The sequence below is a fragment of the Marmota monax genome, unplaced genomic scaffold (assembly GCF_021218885.2).
Source record: "Marmota monax isolate L192 unplaced genomic scaffold, Marmota_monax_Labrador192_F-V1.1 WCK01_AAM20220418_F8-fsc00126, whole genome shotgun sequence".
Lineage (NCBI taxonomy): Eukaryota > Metazoa > Chordata > Mammalia > Rodentia > Sciuridae > Marmota > Marmota monax.
In genome coordinates this window covers 1465292-1483226 of record NW_026695245.1, presented here as the reverse complement: position 1 = coordinate 1483226, position 17935 = coordinate 1465292, and the positions used below count along the sequence as shown (strand labels likewise).

General features: G+C 34.4%; 1 protein-coding gene across 2 annotated transcripts in view; it reads left to right on the top strand.

Moving 5' to 3' along the window:
- The window catches only part of Taf4b (TATA-box binding protein associated factor 4b), a 134850-nt gene that overhangs the window by 91570 nt on the left and 25345 nt on the right, over positions 1-17935 (top strand). For both annotated transcript variants that reach the window (XM_046433407.2, XM_046433398.2), the window contains one exon: positions 7185-7289. In XM_046433407.2, coding sequence (XP_046289363.1) covers positions 7185-7289 — 105 coding nt within the window. The remainder of the gene's footprint in view (positions 1-7184; positions 7290-17935) is intronic.

Below are 17935 nucleotides of genomic sequence, written 5' to 3'. Positions count from 1 at the left end.
ATCCTCTTCTGAGAAGTGTCTGTTCAGGTCCTTAGCCTATTTGTCGATTGGATTATTTGTTGTTGTTGTTTGTTTTTTTGGTGCTTAGCTTTTTGAGTTCTTTATATACCCTAGAGATTAGTGCTCTACCTGATGTGTGAGGGGTAAAAATTTGCTCCCAGGATATAAGCTCTTTGTTCACTTCACAGATTGTTTCTTTTGCTGAGAAGAAACTTTTTAGTTTGATTCCATCTCATTTATTGATTCTTGGTTTTAATTCTTGCACTATAGGAGTCTAATTAAGGAAATTGGGGCCTAATCCCACATGATGAAGATTAGGGCCTACTTTTTCTTCTATTAGATGCAGGGTCTCTGGTTGTATTCCTAAGTCTTTGATCCACTTTGATTGAGTTTTGTGCATGGTGAGAGACAGGGGTTTAATTTCATTTTGTTGCATATGGATTTCCAGTTTTCCCAGCACCATTTGTTGAAGAGGCTATCTTTTCTCCAATGCATGTTCTTGGCACCTTTATCTAATATAAGATAATTGTAGTTTTGTGAGTTAGTCTCTGTGTCCTCTATTCTTTACCATTGGTCTACCAGTCTGTTTTGGTGCCAATACCATGTTGTTTTTGTGACTATTGCTTTGTGGTATGGTTTAAGGTCTGGTATAGAGATTTCACCTGCTTCACTCTTCCTGCTAATGATTGCTTTAGCTATTCTGGGTCTCATATTTTTCCAGATGAATTTCATGACTGCTTTTTCTATTTTTATGAAGAATGGCTTTGGAATTTTGATCAGAATTGCATTAAATCTGTATAATGCTTTTGGAAGTATGGGCATTTTGATAATACTAATTCTGCCTATCTAAGAGCAAGGTAGAGCTTTCCATCTTCTAAGGTCTTCTTTGATTTCTTTCTTTAGGCTTGTGTAATTTTCATTATGTAGATCTTTCACTTCTTTTGTTAAGTTGATTCCCAGGTATTTTATTTTATTTTTTGAGGCTATTGAAAATGAAGTAGTTTTCCTCATTTTTCTTTCTGAGGATTTGTCACTGATATACAGAAATGCCTTTGATTTATGGGTGTTGATTTTTATATCCTGCTACTTTGCTGAATTCATTTACTAGTTCTAGAAGTTTTCTGGTGGAACTTTTAGGGTCTTCCAGGTTTAGAATCATATCGTCAGCAAATAGTGCCAATTTGAGTTCTTCTTTTCCTATACATATCCCTTTGATTTCTTTTGTCTAATTGCTCTGGCCAGTATTTCAAGAACTATGTTGAATAGAAGTGGTGGAAAAGGGCATCCCTGTCTTGTTCCAGTTTTTAGAGGGAATGCCTTAAATTTTTCTCCACTTAGAATGATGTTGGCCTGGGGCTTAGCATAGATAGTCTTTATGATGTTAAGATATGTTCCTGTTGTCCCTAGTTTTTCTAGTGTTTTGAACATAAAGGGGTGCTGGTTTTTGTCAAAATGCTTTTTCTGTGTCTATTGAGATGATCATATGATTCTTATCTTTTAAGTCTATTGATGTGATAAAGTACATTTATTGATTTCCATATGTTGAACCAACCTTGTATCCCTGGGATGAATCCCACTTGATCATGGTGCACAATATTTTTGATATGTTTTTGTATTCTATTTGTCAGAATTTTATTGAGAATTTTTGCATCTATGTTCATTAAAGATATTGGTCTGAAGTTTTCCTTTTTTTTTTTTTTTTTTGATGTGTCTTTGCTTGGTTTTGCAATCAGAGTGATATTGGCCTCATAGAATGAGTTTGGAAGTGCTGCCTCTTTTTCTATTTCCTGAAATAAATTGGAGAGTAAATAAATAAATTGGAGTTCTTCTTTAAAGGTCTTGTAGAACTCGGCTGTGTATCCGTCTGGTCCTGGGCTTTTCTTGGTTGGCAGACTTTTGATGGGGTCTGCTATTTCGTCACTTGAAATTGATCTGTTTAAATTGTGTATATCATCCTGATTCAATTTGGGCAAATTATATGACTCTAGAAATTTGATGCCTTCAATATTTTCTATTTTATTGGAGTACAAGTTCTCAAAATAATTTCTAATTATCTTCTGTGTTTCTGTAGTGTCTGTTGTGATATTTCCTTTTTTCATCATGTATGTTTGTGATTCCCCAGCCCTTTTTAATATTTTATTTTGAGACAGAGTCTTACTGAGTTGCTTAGGGCCTCACTAACTTGCTGAGGCTGGCTTTGAACTCATGATCCTCTTGCCTTGGCCTACCAAGCTGCTGGGATCACAAGCATGTGCCAGTGGGGCCTGGCTACTATTAATATTCTTAATGATGAAAAGCTGACTACTTTATTCCAAAGATTAGGAAAAAGAGAAGATATTTGTTTTTAACCACTATTTTTCAATGGTATACTAATAAGTCCTTGCAGGACAATAAGGCAAGAAAGACGAATAAAGGCTAATTAGACCAAGACAGAGAAGTAAAATAGCTGGTCTTTTAGTTTTCTTAAATGTATCTTCCACTGATCAAAATGTTTTCATTTTGCCAAAGACCAGTTTGTCACTTTTTTCTTTTATGGATGCACTTTGGGTATTATGTCTAATAACTCTTTGCTAGACTCCAAGCTATGAAGATTTTCTCCTATGTTTTTTTCCCTAGATGTTTGTGGTTTTCCATTTTGAGTTAATTTTTATAAAAGGTCTGAGGTTTAGGTCCAGATTAATTTGTGTATATGTGTGTGTGCATAGGTGTCTAGTTGCCCGTACATTTGTTGAAAAGACTGCTGTATACTAAAGTGGTAAGGATAGGTTTTATTGATAATATGCTATTGGAACAGGCAAAGTGGTTCAGTTGAACGGAACCAGCCTCCTTTGGTTGGTATAGAAGTTACTGGGCATTTTATTTATTTTTGTCTTGCCATTTACTTGTATCTTTTAACTTTTTTATTTGTTTTTTTTCTTTCTTTCTTTTCTTTTTTTTTTTTTTTTTTAGAATTCCATGATAGTAGAGTGTATTTTGACATATATACATGAAGTATAACTGATTCTAATTAGGATTCCATTCTTGTGGTTGTACATGATGTGGAGTTTCACTGGTGGTGTATTCATATATGAACATAGGAAAGTTATTTCCAGTTCATTTTACTATCTTTCCTATTCCCATTTCCCCTCCCTTTCCTTCATTCTCCTTTGTCTGCTCCACTGAGATTCTGTTCTTCCCTCACCCCTTTATTTTGTCTTAGCATCTGCATATCAGAGAGAACATTTAGTCTTTGGTTTTGGGGGGATTGGCTTATTTCTCCAGTGCCATCCATTTACTGGCAAATACTATAACTTCATTCTTCATGACTGAGTAATAATCCATTGTTTATATATATCACATTTTCTTTATCCGTTCATCTGTTGAAAGGCACCCAGGTTGGTTTCATAGCTTAGCTATTTGAATTGAGCTGATATAAACATTGATGTGGCTTTTTAAATGGAGAATGTGAGAATAGAAGGGCATGAGTGGGAACTCAGTAAAGTTAGTGAAATGAAAAAAACCTTAAAATGGGAACGGGGCTTGGTCTATTTGAAACCCATCTGAGTTTGCTAACTGTTGCTTATTGAAATTAGGCACTTCTCTTCCAGAGGCTGGCAACAAGGGCCTCATCTTCAGGTGCTGGCTAGAACAAACAAGAATTCTTTTGGCAGCCTTGAGTTTTCTTAGGTAGGCCCTTTCTTCAAGAATTGATATCATTCTAAGGATGCAACCTTGAGATGGTACAAACCATGTCAGCATTTTATTTAGTTCTTTTTAAACCAGTGTTGAGGCTTAGTTGAGAAGTGGATTCAGAGGAACATGGGTAGAATTTGGTCAAGAAGAGAATTTTTGATATTTCCCAAATGAATTGTTTTCCAACCTGATCAAATCCAGTTGGCTGTATTTATACAGATCTTCTTTCTGTTCTGTTCCATTAATCTGTCTTTCTTTGCCAGTATTACATTATTTTTATTATTATAGTCTTATAGTAAGTCTTAAAATCACATAGTATAATTCTTTCAATTTTGTTCTTTTTTTATCAAGATTAAACCATTCTGATTTATTTGTCTTTTCAGATAAACTAACTTTGTTAGCAGCTGTTTATTTTGTCGTGCTGGGAATTAAATCCAGGGCCTCATGCAGGCCAGGCAAGTGGCCTGTTACTGATCTATGTCTAGCCCCCATATAAAATTTAGAACCAACTTACCATAGCTGCAATACCAATTTTATTGCAATTGTGTTAAATGTGTAGGTCAATTTGGAGAGAACCAAAATCTTTTTTTTTTTTTTTTTTTTTAAATATTTATTTATTTATTTTTAGTTTTCAGCGGACACAACATCTTTGTATGTGGTGCTGAGGATCGAACCCGGGCCGCACGCACGCCAGGCGAGCACACTACCGCTTGAGCCACATCCCCAGCCCCGAACCAAAATCTTTATAATGTTGAGTCTTGTGATCCATTAACACAGTGTGTCTCTTATTATGTGTTTTGACTTTACATCTTGTAGTTTTGCTAACCTTATCTATTAGTACTAGAAGGATTTTGGTTTTGTTTTTCATATATAACTTGGGAGTTTTCTGCAGTTAATCATGCAACAATTTTGTGTCCGTGGATGAGCCCCTAAATCAGTGTCTGTTTCTACTAAACTCAACTCAATTGTTGTCATCTTCAACCAGTTTTGCCAAATCTGCAGTATTGCCTAGAACTTCCTCTTATTCTAGTTTTGAGTGTCTGGTTTCTCTTTTTTGTGCTGGCTAAGATAATATTGTAGAGAGTTTGTTAAAAGTACAGGGCCAACCAGAACTATGATCAGTTTCCAATTTTCTGTATGTTAGCAAAATTTTCTATAGCATTGTATGTAAAACTTAAGAAAACCAAAGTAATCATTTGTAGAGTAGAGAAAATTATTTGCTACATAGATTGGGGAATTTGAAGACTGGGGTCAATTTAAAAACATTTTACTTGGTATGACTACCTTGCAGATTCTTTTTCTCTACAGGGAAGAATTTTAAAATATAATTTGATTTGTGCTGTAGGGTAGATTAACTGAATTTTTTTTTCTTTTTTGTCACCTAGAAGTTCTGGATTGTGGCAGCATCAAACTAAACTATTTTTTATTAAGACTAGCAGCAACAAAATATTTTACAACTTCTGAAAACACTTTTCTAATTATTTAAAATAAAACTCACAGATTAAAAGGTATTCTGTCCTACATTTTGTGGAGCAAATGGAAAATGATTCTTAGTTCACGTCCTTACTTTCTTTCTTTTTTTGATACCGTGGATTGAACCCAGGGGTGCTTAATCACTGAGCCTTATATTTTTTATTTTGAGGTGGAGTCTCATTGGGTTACTTATAGCCTCACTAAATTGCTCAGGCTGGCTTTGAACCTGTTGTCCTCCTGCCTCAGCCTCCCAAGCCGCTGGGATTATAGGCATGTGCCACCATGCCTGGCTCTTACTTTACTTTCTTTGGTTAGTTGTTTAAATACATTCTCGTTACTATAACAAAATACCTTAGACTGGGTAGCTTATAACTAATAGGATTTTATTTCTCAAGTTCTGGAAGCGGGGAAGTCCAAGATCAAGATGCCATTTGATTTGGAGTCTGATGAGACCCATTCTTCATATATGCCTTGTTTTCACATGGCGGAAAGAGCAAGGAGTCTCTCTTCTGGCTCTTTCATCAGGGCACTGATCCCATTTGTGAATGCTTCATCCACTGGAACCATCACCTCCCAAAGGCCCTGCTTCGTAATACTGTCACCTTGGGGGTTCGGATTCAACATTGAGACACAGACATTCAGAGCATACCATCTGTTTTCTACTTTATTAAAGATTCAATTACTATTGGATTACTCATTGTTTTTTTTAATATTCAAATAATCCGAAGTTATCTTAAAGTGAGATGTATTTATGCAGTAACATAAATAAATAAATATCAGTTCCAAGGATGAAACTACACAGATTGTTTCCTATTTTTATACTGCTTTTATTCATTCATTTATTTGTTTTGTAGTACTGGGGCTTAAATCCAGTAGTGTTCTACTTGAGCACCAACCTGTTTTATTTTAAGACAGGATCTCACTAAGTTGCCCAGGCTATCCTCCTCCCTCAGCCTCCAGAGTCATCAGGATTGTAGGCATGCACCATTGTGTCTGCCTTCATCCTGTTCTTAAAAAAATAAAAAATTTTAAAAAAAGTATTTAAAATTTGGTTAATGCTCTTTTGAAGAATATTGCCAGTGTTTCTCCATAGGTTACCTTCATTTGACTGTCTTGATCCTGTTAAAATAAGTGACTTTCAGCGAGCCTCATCCTGCCTCTTTGTCCTCTCCAGTAGTAAGGTTTTGATGGGAATTGAATATTGTTCCTCTTTTGGAAAAACTTAGAGACAAATTTAGAAGTATTTTGCTTTTACTTTCACACCTTATTTTTTCAAAAAATACCTAAATGACACTTAGCTGCCTTGACGAAATGATGCCGTTTCTGCCTTTCATAGGACATCTTTCATGCACATACTCAGAAATTATACCTTGTAGATTCGGGCATTCTGGATTAGTGTGATGAAAGCTATATAAAAAAAATCGCTTCACTTTTTTTTCTGTGAAGATAAATATAGAGTAAAATCCATGATTTTTATTTGCAAAGGAGGCAGCATGATGTATTAAAAATGTTTGTAATTAATGCTTGGCTCCAAGTGCTATTTCTTTCTGTTATTACTTGTGTGACTTTTGAGAAGTTGTCATAGAATTTCACTGTCTCCATTCATAAACAAAGGATGACAAATATATTTAATTTTCATATGTTGAAGTAGTTTTTTTAAAAAAATCTAAAAGGTTGACTTTAGTGGGCCAGTCTTTCTCCAACTTGATGTTCATCATATTCTTCAGACATTTCATAATTGTGCTTAAACCAGGGAGAAATTGTGGTTTAGATGCCTTTCTTTTCTTGTGTCTTGTACTCCCTTTACCTAAGTTTTTTGCCTCTTCTGGATAAAAACTAAGGACTAAAGTTCTTGTTTCTGGAAGAAAGGAGTCAGAAAACATGCCCTTGGGTATAAGGGAATCTAATATTTATTTTATACTATAACTTTATTTGGGGAAGTATACAGAAATAGGCTTAGTGATCAGTTTCTTTTTTCCTCTGAGCACGAGTGTATATAAACATGGCTGTTTTGTTTTGTTTTTTTTTCCATCTCCTAGTTACAGCAATTGGAACTCGCCCAGATACAGCACAGAGATGCTAATCTCACAGCTCTTGCAGCTATTGGACCAAGGAAAAAGAGACCACTCGAATCTGGAAGTGAGGTACTGACATAGCACTCATTATTTTATTTTTTATATCAAGCAAGCATGCTAAAAAGACGCAGAGATGGAAATAGTTTGCCCTGCTCTGCATGTTGTTGCTGCCAAACTCTTAGACAATTTTTTCCAGGTTTTTAAGATGTATGTCCTTTTGAAAATTTATTCCTACTTTTACTTACTCAAACTTCTTCCTTTCCCCCCATCTCCAGTTGTACTGAGTCTATTTCAACTTTTTGTTTCTGTGTATTCTTTCTAGAGGTTTTATATAATCTTTTCCCCTCTGTTTATCTAAATCTAGCTCATCTGTTAAGATTGAATCTGCTATCTTATTTCTTCCCTGAACCCTGATTATTCATTTCTACACCAACTTCTCCTTTTGTGAGCACTGAATGTGTTTGCATGGCTTAATTGTTGTCTTATTATTTCTTGAAAGAATATGTTTTCTTATCTTAGACTATAAACTTCTTGAGCAAGGATTATTGTCCTATGGGCTAATGTTCCCTGTAGAACTGACCGAATCTATATGCTCAATAAATATTGTTAATTGTTTGATTAATACTAAGGAAGGATCTTATTTATATCTTCAAAGAAATTATTTGAAATATTAGTCTTTGAGTTGAATTATCAGAGCTGACTGAGATAAAGGTCCCATAAGAGCACTGGGATGGGGTCAGCAATAAAAGAGTGACAACTCATCTGTTCTGCCCATAGAATTTAAATGAACTTTGAGGCAGCTTCCTACCAGCCTTGACCCTGAATATTGACAGTTCCTAAGCAAATGCCAATCACCTTAATCAAAGAAAGATTAAATAATTCTAATTATTTTTTATTTCTAATATGATATGTTCCTTCGCCCGTACCCAATCAGATGTAACTACCATTATGTTTTTTCATATCTCTTCAGAAATATTTTATGAATGTGGACATATATCAAGGTGTATTCCCAAAGCTATTTGTTTGATTTTTTTACTTAAAGATCAAACTATACCTATTGTTCTGCCCTTGATATTTTCTTCTTCCCATAATTTGCTTCATATAATTTGTTTTTCTGGGCATATGACATTACTGTATTTAGATAAACCATAATTTTTTTTTTTTCCCCAATCAGTTCTTAACAAACATTAGATTTTTACTTTTATTGCCTCAAAGAACACCCTTATACTTACACTGTAGTGTGCTGGAACAGTGCAGCTAGAGGTGAAAATCTAGAAATTGAACCCCTGGATTGAAGAATATGCATATTAGGAAAACCTTTATGGAAAAACTCAAATGTATGCAAACATAGACAGTCTGAGGATATAACTCTGTGGTAGAGCACTTCTTATCATGTGTAAGCCCCTGAATGCAATCCCCCCAGTATTGGGGAAGGGGGATAATGAGCCTCCATATACCCTGCTCTACCAACTATTAATTTAGGCCTGACCTTGTTTCATTTATACCTGCACTAGGTAAGTTTTTCACCTCTCAAACTACTTGAAAGTCAAGCCTACATTCATTTATTCACAACTATTATTTATTGCTTTTGATTTTTTTTTTTTTTTTTTAATATTTATTTATTTATTTTTTTAGTTTTCGGCGGACACACCATCTTTGTTTGTATGTGGTGCTGAGGATCGAACCCAGGCCGCATGCATGCCAGGCGAGCACGCTACCGCTTCAGCCACATCCCCAGCCCCTTGATTTTTGATAACTCTTAAAATTCCCTCTAAATAACATTTATCAGTTTTTAATATCCATTCGTGCCTATCTTGTATATTCCCATTAATACTGGAGACTATGTTTGCCATCTCATGATTGAAAATGCAATTTGTAATAGTGTTTAAGTGATGAGTAAATTGAGTAATTTTTCATGTGTGTACTGACACATTCAGTTGGCCTTTTTCCCACTGAATTTTGTGTTTTAATTGATTTAAAAAAGTTATAAACATCCCCTCTTATTTTCTTTTAAGTTTGGGCTTTATTCACCTAAAAGTTTTTACCTTTATTCATCTAAAATTTTAATTTTTCTTTCATTCTGTCTTTTAGGATTGTTTTCTATTTAGAAAGTCCATTGGTAACTAGTACTTTAATCATTTTATTTTGTTAGGTGTAAATCTTTGGTTCATGCAGTTCAGATATAGGTTTAGCTTTATTTCTTCCACCCTCCCCTATTCCCCTCTGGCTAATAAATTGTTCCAACACTATTTACTTAATAATTCTTTCCCTACTGATTTGAAATGCCACCTTTATTGCACACAGTTTTATATCAAATGCAAATTTTCATATGTATTTGAGTCATTTCTGTACACTGAACCAATCCTATCTAATAGAATTTTCTATGGTTATGTTGATAATGCCACATATGGCTGTTGAGCTCTTAAAATGAGGCTAGTATGACTGAGGAAATGATTTTTTAATTTTTTCAAAATTAGCATTATTTTAATAGTCATATATGGTTGGTAGCTACTATATTGCACAGTGTGGAAGGACTGTTCTCCTGGTTGGATAGGGGTGTGTACACACACGTACATACGTGTAAACACACTGGGGATCAAACCCAGGGCCTCACATGCTATGTCAAGAGCTCTATTACTGAGCTTATATCCCTAGCCTCTCTATATCTATAGCTGTTTACATATTAATACTAAAGCCTTTTTCTTTTTTTTTTCTGACTTAAGCCATTTTTAAGTGTATAGTTATGTAATATTAAGCATATTTACATTCTTGAAAAGATCTTTTTCATTTTATAAAACTAAAATTCTATACCCATTACACAATTCCTCATTTCTCCCTTCCCTAACTCTCTGGTCACCCCCAGTCAACTTTTACTTCTATGAATTTGACTACTTGGATAACTCATAGGAGTGGAATTGTACAACATTTGTCCTTTGTGATTGGCTTATTTGACTTACCATAATGTTCTCAAAGTCCCATATGGCAAAACTAGTGTAATGGTCAATTTGAATTGTCAACATGATTGGATTAAGAGATACCCAGGATTAGGAGGATTTTGTGTCAGTGAGGGTGTGTCTAGGAATGATTGGCATGTGGGATATTAACTGAAATGGAGACCCTCCCTAAGCGTGAGCAGCACCAACCAGTAGGTTGATGTCTTGGATGGAATAAAAGTTGCAAGACCAAAGCAGCAGCAGCAGCAGCAGCGGGTGCAAGCTCCATTCTTCTTGAATGGCTTCTTGAATGCTGCTGTGATCATGGGATTCTCACTTCTTCATTCTTCCAACGCAGACTCTGAACAGTGATTGTCCAGAAGGCTTAGGTCTGAAACTAGGGTAACATCCTTGATCCCTCTTGTTCTGGGGCTTTGGCCTCTTTGATTGTGTAGCTGCTGGTTCTTCCAATTCTCCAGCCTGCAGGCGGCCATTGTGGACTGTCCAGCTTCTGGTCTGCTTTTCATAATTACACTTCCTGTTGATTCTGTTCCTCTACAGAACCCTAATACAACTAGTCCAGTAGAGATATTTTCATTTCTACTTTTCTAGTGTGGGACAACCCACTACCCCATTTTTTTTTTTGGTTCACTTATATATCAATGTGTGTAAATATCTTATTAAAATTGGGGCATTTCTCATTAAGGATATTATAAATAGGCCTTGTTAAGCATAGTTTTTCTTTTATGAGAAGAATACTTAATAATTTTTTCATCCACGTAGATATTATTTATAGTATTATAACTCATTTGAAAACGAGTTATAAAGATGTCTAAGTTCCTTTCCTACTTTTCTATTCTAGTAGCATTATATAACAAATTATTTTAAATGCTCACATGCAGGAAATCATCATGGCACATGGGGTTATACATATACATTGGATTTAGACACATCTGAGTTTCATGGTTGCCTCTGTTAGACTTTGTAATTTTGGACAAATTCTTTAAACCCCAGTCCTCAATTAGCCTGCTCTGTTAGATGGGTATAATTACCTGCCTTACAATGCTTTAAGGATTTGTTTATTTGAAGTACTTAATTAGTTTCTGGCCTCAGATAAGTGCTTAATAATTTTTAATATTTATCATCATACTTATAACACCATTATTTCAGCCCTAATTATTCGTGAATTTGAAATGTTAATCATTAATTTCTCCATTCATTTTAGTCTTGTTTGAGTTTGTCACAAATTTAGAGATATTAAATGTTTTCCAATTTATAAGTCAGATTTTTAAGTGTTTTTTATTCATTGTATATTTGAGTCCCTAGGAGTATTACAAGAAGCAAATGTGACATTTGTCTTCAAAGCAGTGTTAAAGTCAATTTATGTGACTTACCTCTTAGTATTAAGATGTAAAAATATTTAATTTTTTTCTTTCAAAACAGATGTTTTGTGATTTGGATATAAATATATTGAACTGCCTGGCTCCCATTGTGTTGCCTTGAATTTAAGCTTAGGTAGATGTCGGACATTTGGTTAATGCTATTTTGAACTGAACTATTTCTTCAATCAAGTGGTGACATTTTAGTATAATTCTTATCTGAAAATTAGCTGAAGACTACTTTTATTTTGTTGATTTTTATTCACGGTATTTTAACCATAAGTCTTTTTTTAATATTTATTTTTTAGTTATAGGTGAATACACAATATCTTTATTTCATTTTTATGTAGTGCTGAGGATCGAACCCAGTATCTCACATGTGCTAGGCAAGCACTCTACCACTGAGCCACAACCCCAGCACACCCCCCCCCACACACACACACACTTTTTAATGGGAAACAGGAACCCTGTTGCATGTTTGTTCAGTATTTAAGTACATTGGTGATTTGTTGGCTCCTCCAATAACTTGAATTGCATTAGTCAGATTGTCTATTTACTTCCTTTATTCTCTCACAAATAAGATAGAAATGATGCATGAAATAATTTTTAGTTTTAATATTCTGTATTCTGTAAATAGGCTTTGTTATTTGCTTCATCCTTTATATATGAGAACCTGAAATCGTGCCTATTTGATTTAAATTTTAGAAAAAGCATATAATCCAAGAAGGAAGCAGAATAGGGTATGGTTCTCTTTGTTCAAATCCAGGCTTTTTTTATTTCAGAAAGTTAGACTTAGTACCTGTAAAATTCAGAAATTACCATTTTTTTGTTGATGGTAAATTGGAGGAATTAGTATTTTTTTCTGTCATAATAAAACAAAGTGTAAAACTTCCCCTTTCCTTAAAAATAATATATTTGTAAAAGATGTATATTTACCTGGCCTTTGAAAGTTGATACTAATATCTTTAGAAGTCTTGGTAAAGCTGAAAAGCACCAGATACTGTCTCCTCTGATTGTCTTGACAAAGAGCAGTCAGTACCAGTTATCATTTTGAAGCAAAAATTTATACCATGAGTCTACTGGCTTGGGGGAGAGAGTTAAAATTTACTACAGTGGAATACATTCGATATATCCTTAATTTACTGATGTGGTTTGAAGTGGATGAAGTTAGTTTTTGAATTAAGTAAGCTGTACAGATATTGATATAGAAAAACAGAAAATTCTTTAATATTTATCATATTTGCTTGTGTGTTTTGTGTATAGATATTATGCAGATAATGTGTTTGGGGTTCTGTGGAATTTTAAAACTTTACTTCCTGTGTTAAAGATCCTTGAATCAGAAAGAATCTATCCTTTTCCCCCATTAGCAGTGCTTTCAAATAGTTCTGTGATGTATTAATGGCCCAACATTAATAACAATGTTTTTTTTGTTGAAATGTAAGAGTAGGTTCATTTTAACCTTAAAATATGTCTTTAAAAATCACATGATTATATATAAAATCAATTTTGGAGTTACAAAAGTACAGAGAAGGGACCCAACTTCTTACTGGTCATATTTAACAATTTTTAGACTTTATATTGCTGTGAAAGCCATGAGCATTCAGTAGAAACCACACTTCAAATTTTGTATATGTATACCTGGTATATTTTGCTTAAAATACACCTTACACAGTATTCCCTTTCTTCTCCGAGTTGTTTCCATGTTTCAGTGGTATACTCTTTCTGGGGAGTGAAAGCCAGCTAGTTCAGTAGAAGTGATGATGCCCCTGATTTTTAAAACAAGCACAGAAAACATTCACTAACAGCTTCCCGCCCATAACAAAAAATAAAGTCTGACAAAGCTGGATGGGAGTGTCCTGAAAAGGCAGTGATGGCATCAGAGAGGATTCTGTTCAAGAGTACTTGGAACTCTGATAGTTGGTGTGTGTCCATATGAGCCAAAAGGAAATTCAGGAAGCAGAGTGTGATGGAGTCCGTTACTTTGTCTTCTTCAGAGAAGATGGTATTAGGGATTTATGGGGAAAAGTAATTTTCTTCATCACTGCTTTCCTGTGAGTTCATTCCAGCCTTTATTGGGATACAGCTTCCCCCGGATGCAGCACTAGGACCTGTGGTAGTCCTCTCAAACATAGACTGCCCTCACATTTCTTTGTATCTCTCAGAAAATATTTTGTTTTTATTTTGTGCCTTTTCTATTCCTATCTAATTTATAAAAGGATAATTATACAGAAATATTAAAACCAGAACTCCTTGGAATGTAATACTTAGATCAAAGTTCAGGAATAACTTTCTGAAAGTGTTTAAACTAGCATGAATTTATCTTGGTATATAATCCCTGAGATTATTTCTGGTGTTAGCCTTCTATAAGTCTCTTAAGATTCTTTGAAATGAAGAGTAATCTCCCTGAAAGAGTATTATAGAAAGAAGATCACTCAGTCAACAAATGATAGTGATTTTGTCGGGGAGGGAGAGCTCTTATGTTTGCCGTAATACTGCTTACTTACTAGAGCTTTTTATTTAAGAGGAGGTGTTTGACTATGGTCACGGAACGTGTCTAATTGGTATAGAAGAATAGGAAAAATAGCTCTTAAGTTTCTTGGATATCCTTTTTGAAAGATTCCATGTATATATTAGGTTAAACCATGTGATCTTGCCCATTTTATTGGTGAAAATGAATATATAATTCAATTACATATGCATAATTCAGAAAATACATATATGCTGGGCTTGGTGGCACATGTAATCCCAGTGGCTCAGGAGGCTGGGGCAGGAAGATAGCAAGTTTGAGACTAGCCTTAGCAAATTAGTGAGGTCCAAACCAACTTGGTGAGACCCTGTCTTAGAATAAAAGAACTGAGAATGTAGCTCAGTGCTAAGTGCCTCTGGATTCAATCTCTAGAACCAATTAAAAAAAAAAAAGAAACAAAAAAAAAAACAGTACATACTATTAATAGTTTACCTTCATCAAGCAATTAGAATGTATTATTTTCATTAGACTTCACAATTTCTCTGTAAGCTTATACTGTTGCTTTCTCTAAATGAAAAACACGAGTTACAGAGAGGATTAGTTGCCATCTAAAATTACATGGTTATTAAGTAGAGGAACCCATATACACTTCTACAGAATTTGGTGTTTGAGTTCTTATTCAATATGATCCCATTATAGGTCATAATGGGATCATATTGAATGTGCTGTACTACAACTTGTAGACAATCTATTTTGGACTTTGTATTAGCAGGGCTCTCCAGAGAAACAGAATCAACAAGGTATATATAGATATCTAAGAGGGAATTTTTAAATGGGGATTAGCTCACACAACTAGGGAGGCTGGAAACTCCTATGATATGTTGTATGCAACTTGGAGATACAGGAAATTTGGTGGTGTAATTTAGCCTGATTTTTGAAAACCAGGGGAGCCAGTGATGTAACTCTCAGTCCAAGGCAGAAGAGAATTGAGTATTGGTATAATTTCTGGAGTAAGAACCTGGGCTCTGATGTCTAAAGGCAGGGGAGCATGAGTGTCTTTGTTCCAGAAGACAGCAAATTTGCCCTTCTATCTTTTTGCTCTGTGGGTCCTTTGTGGATTAGATCATGCCCTCCCAAATGGTGAGGGTGGATCTTTTATATTCAGTCTACTAATCAAATGCTAGTCTCATCTGAAAAGACTTATATTACAAAGTAATATTCTCCCAGTTGTCTGGGTACCCCTAAATTCAGTCAAGCTGACACATAAATTAACTATGAAAGACATTTTCCCATACAGGTACCTGCTCTTGTGTCATAATTCATTGATCCACTGATTGGTAGACATTGAGAATATTTTCACTTATTTATTATAAACAATGAACATCTATATCTTAATAAACTCATTTATTTTGTAGGATTGATTTCTAGAAGTAGAAATTCTGGGTCAAAGTATATGTACATCCTAAAATTTAATAAATAAATATTTTCATAATATAAATATCATGTCTAAAAATAGCAATATCTAAAAATATCATGTCATTTTCTACCAATGAGTGCCTATTTATTCATTCCCTTGCTAGCAACATATATGATCATTTATAAATGTTTGTCACTACAGTTTTTATTTATTGCATCTCTACCATTTCAAAGTGTCCTCAAAGTTGAGGTTCTGTTTCTATGTGGAAACATGGTACAGAAGTGTTGGGAACCTCTGAAATACCCTTTAATACCTGGATTTTAAATGTTTATTTAAATACTAAAATCATTTACAGAAAATTTTCCATAATAGAAATGTGTATGTTTTGAAACAGAAAACCAGATTGAATTGTTATGGATATTTGGATGACATTAAGTGGACATTATTTTCTTGACCATATTTGCTATTTCTTATCACTTGAGGGTATGGTTAGATTATAATTGTAATATTGTCTGAAATGATTTTAGAAAGACCAAAGCCTTAATATAGTTTGAGACAAACTATTTCTCAAAGAAAGGTATCTCCTTCTGGTTGCCATTCCAGGTGATTCTTCCATCTGGAAAGATACTAAGTAATTTAACTAAAAGGCTACTGATCTGAAAGCCCCAAATTTTATCTTCATTTCCTTAAGGGGCTCAGGTAGTAACCATTCTTTACCCCCATCTTCTACCAGACTGTTTTTGGCGGGGGGAGGTGTCAGTGAGGACTGATAACAGACAAGTGTTCAGCGTTTGCTATTATCATAGCAGACTTATGAGAGGTTTAAACCAATTTGTTGTCATCTAATGCTGTTTATCAGTATCATATAGATTCAGTAGAATTTAGAGAATTTTATTACTTCAGATAAAGAAGCAGTTCTTTATATTTTAAAGTATAGTTTTTGTGTTCTGTTTTGTTCATTCTAAATTAAACATATCCACCTCTTTATCTATAAGTGACCTAAATATAAATCTCAACTTAAAAATTGACTTTTTGGGGTCAGCTATCTTTAGTGACTTTCTGTGAAATGTGTTGAATTGCACATTATGGGTTTATCTTTCCTTCTCCCCAAATTCCCCATAAATGATCTTTATTTGCAAGAATAAAGAATAGCAATAAGTATTCGGTAGTATTTAATAGTTATGTGACTTTTAAATACGAAAAAATTGGCAAGGATTACCAGTTAATTGAGGAAATCCTCTTCTGCAGAAAATAAAAGGCAGAATATGGAAGAAAAACAAGGTATGAAGCAGAAGGAATTTGAAGGGAGAAAAAAAGGAAAAAAGAAAGGAAGTGGAATATATCACAACCATTGTACAAAATTAGAAGACTAATTTAAAATAATCAGAGAAAGTGAATGACTCTTTGGAAATGGAAAATATGATGCCAGAAATAAGCAATATTAGAAGAATTGCAGGTTAGTCATGACAACCTCAAGTAAATATTGGAAAAAAAAAAAAAAGAAGAAGAAAGTGTGCTAAATTTGTATTGGGTCAGATTAGCTAATCTAGAACTGTTTCCCAGAATCCTTTTTCTTTTGTAGTTCATGGTGAGCATGGGCCTTGCGGTGTTTTGATTCTAAAAAGTAGAAGTGAAACCCCAGTCATTGTCTTGTATTTGGCAGATTGGTGTGGGTATACTAGGCGTTATTGTCCTTGCAAACATCATTGACATGGAGGGCTCTTCAGCTCCTCCTCTCTGGGCTTCTCCAAACATTGAGCTAAACTCAGCACCAATACAGAGTCGACAGCTGAACATAAGCTGTCTAACCAGGCTCACAATTACAGGTAGCCAAATCTCCATATTCTATATTATCTCTTGTATTCTCTGAGCAAATGCTAACTGATGTAGAAATTTGTACTGTAGTTAGCTACAGAGAAATAGCACCTTGAACATGGTTTCCTGAATTAGTTCTGGGTTTTGTAGAATTGTTTCTCTAATTAGATCTAAAGATAATAATTACCCTGTTTTTAGTAGTAAAGGTGACAAGGTAGTCCATGGCACTCAGTGAAAAAGTAATTACCAATTGTAGACACTAAAAATCAAGTGCCCTTGGAAGGCACAGTTTTTAGGACAACAGGTATTTACTACCACAGAACACTTAAGTGAAAACATGAGTTGTGGGATAGGTATTTTTCTTCACAGAACACTGGAGAACTTAGGCAAAGAAAAGGCTTCAAATTCTGAGCTCAGAATCCACAGAAGGAAATTAAAGCCTCTGTGATTGCCCTAAGAGAAATCTTTACTTCTTGTATCCAAAAGCAGAGATTTCTGGAAACTAAATCTAAAATCTATTCCTGCAGGTAACTGAATTATAACACAAATTGAATTTCTAGTCTTGTCCAATTTTTTTGTGTTAAAATTGTAATATTTTGTGGGGGGAAAATGGAAACCAAAAATTGAGAACTGGAATATGAATAGATTCTTATGAAGGTGGGTACCTAATTCCTCAGTTTTGTCCTGCCATCTGTGCCAGTCCT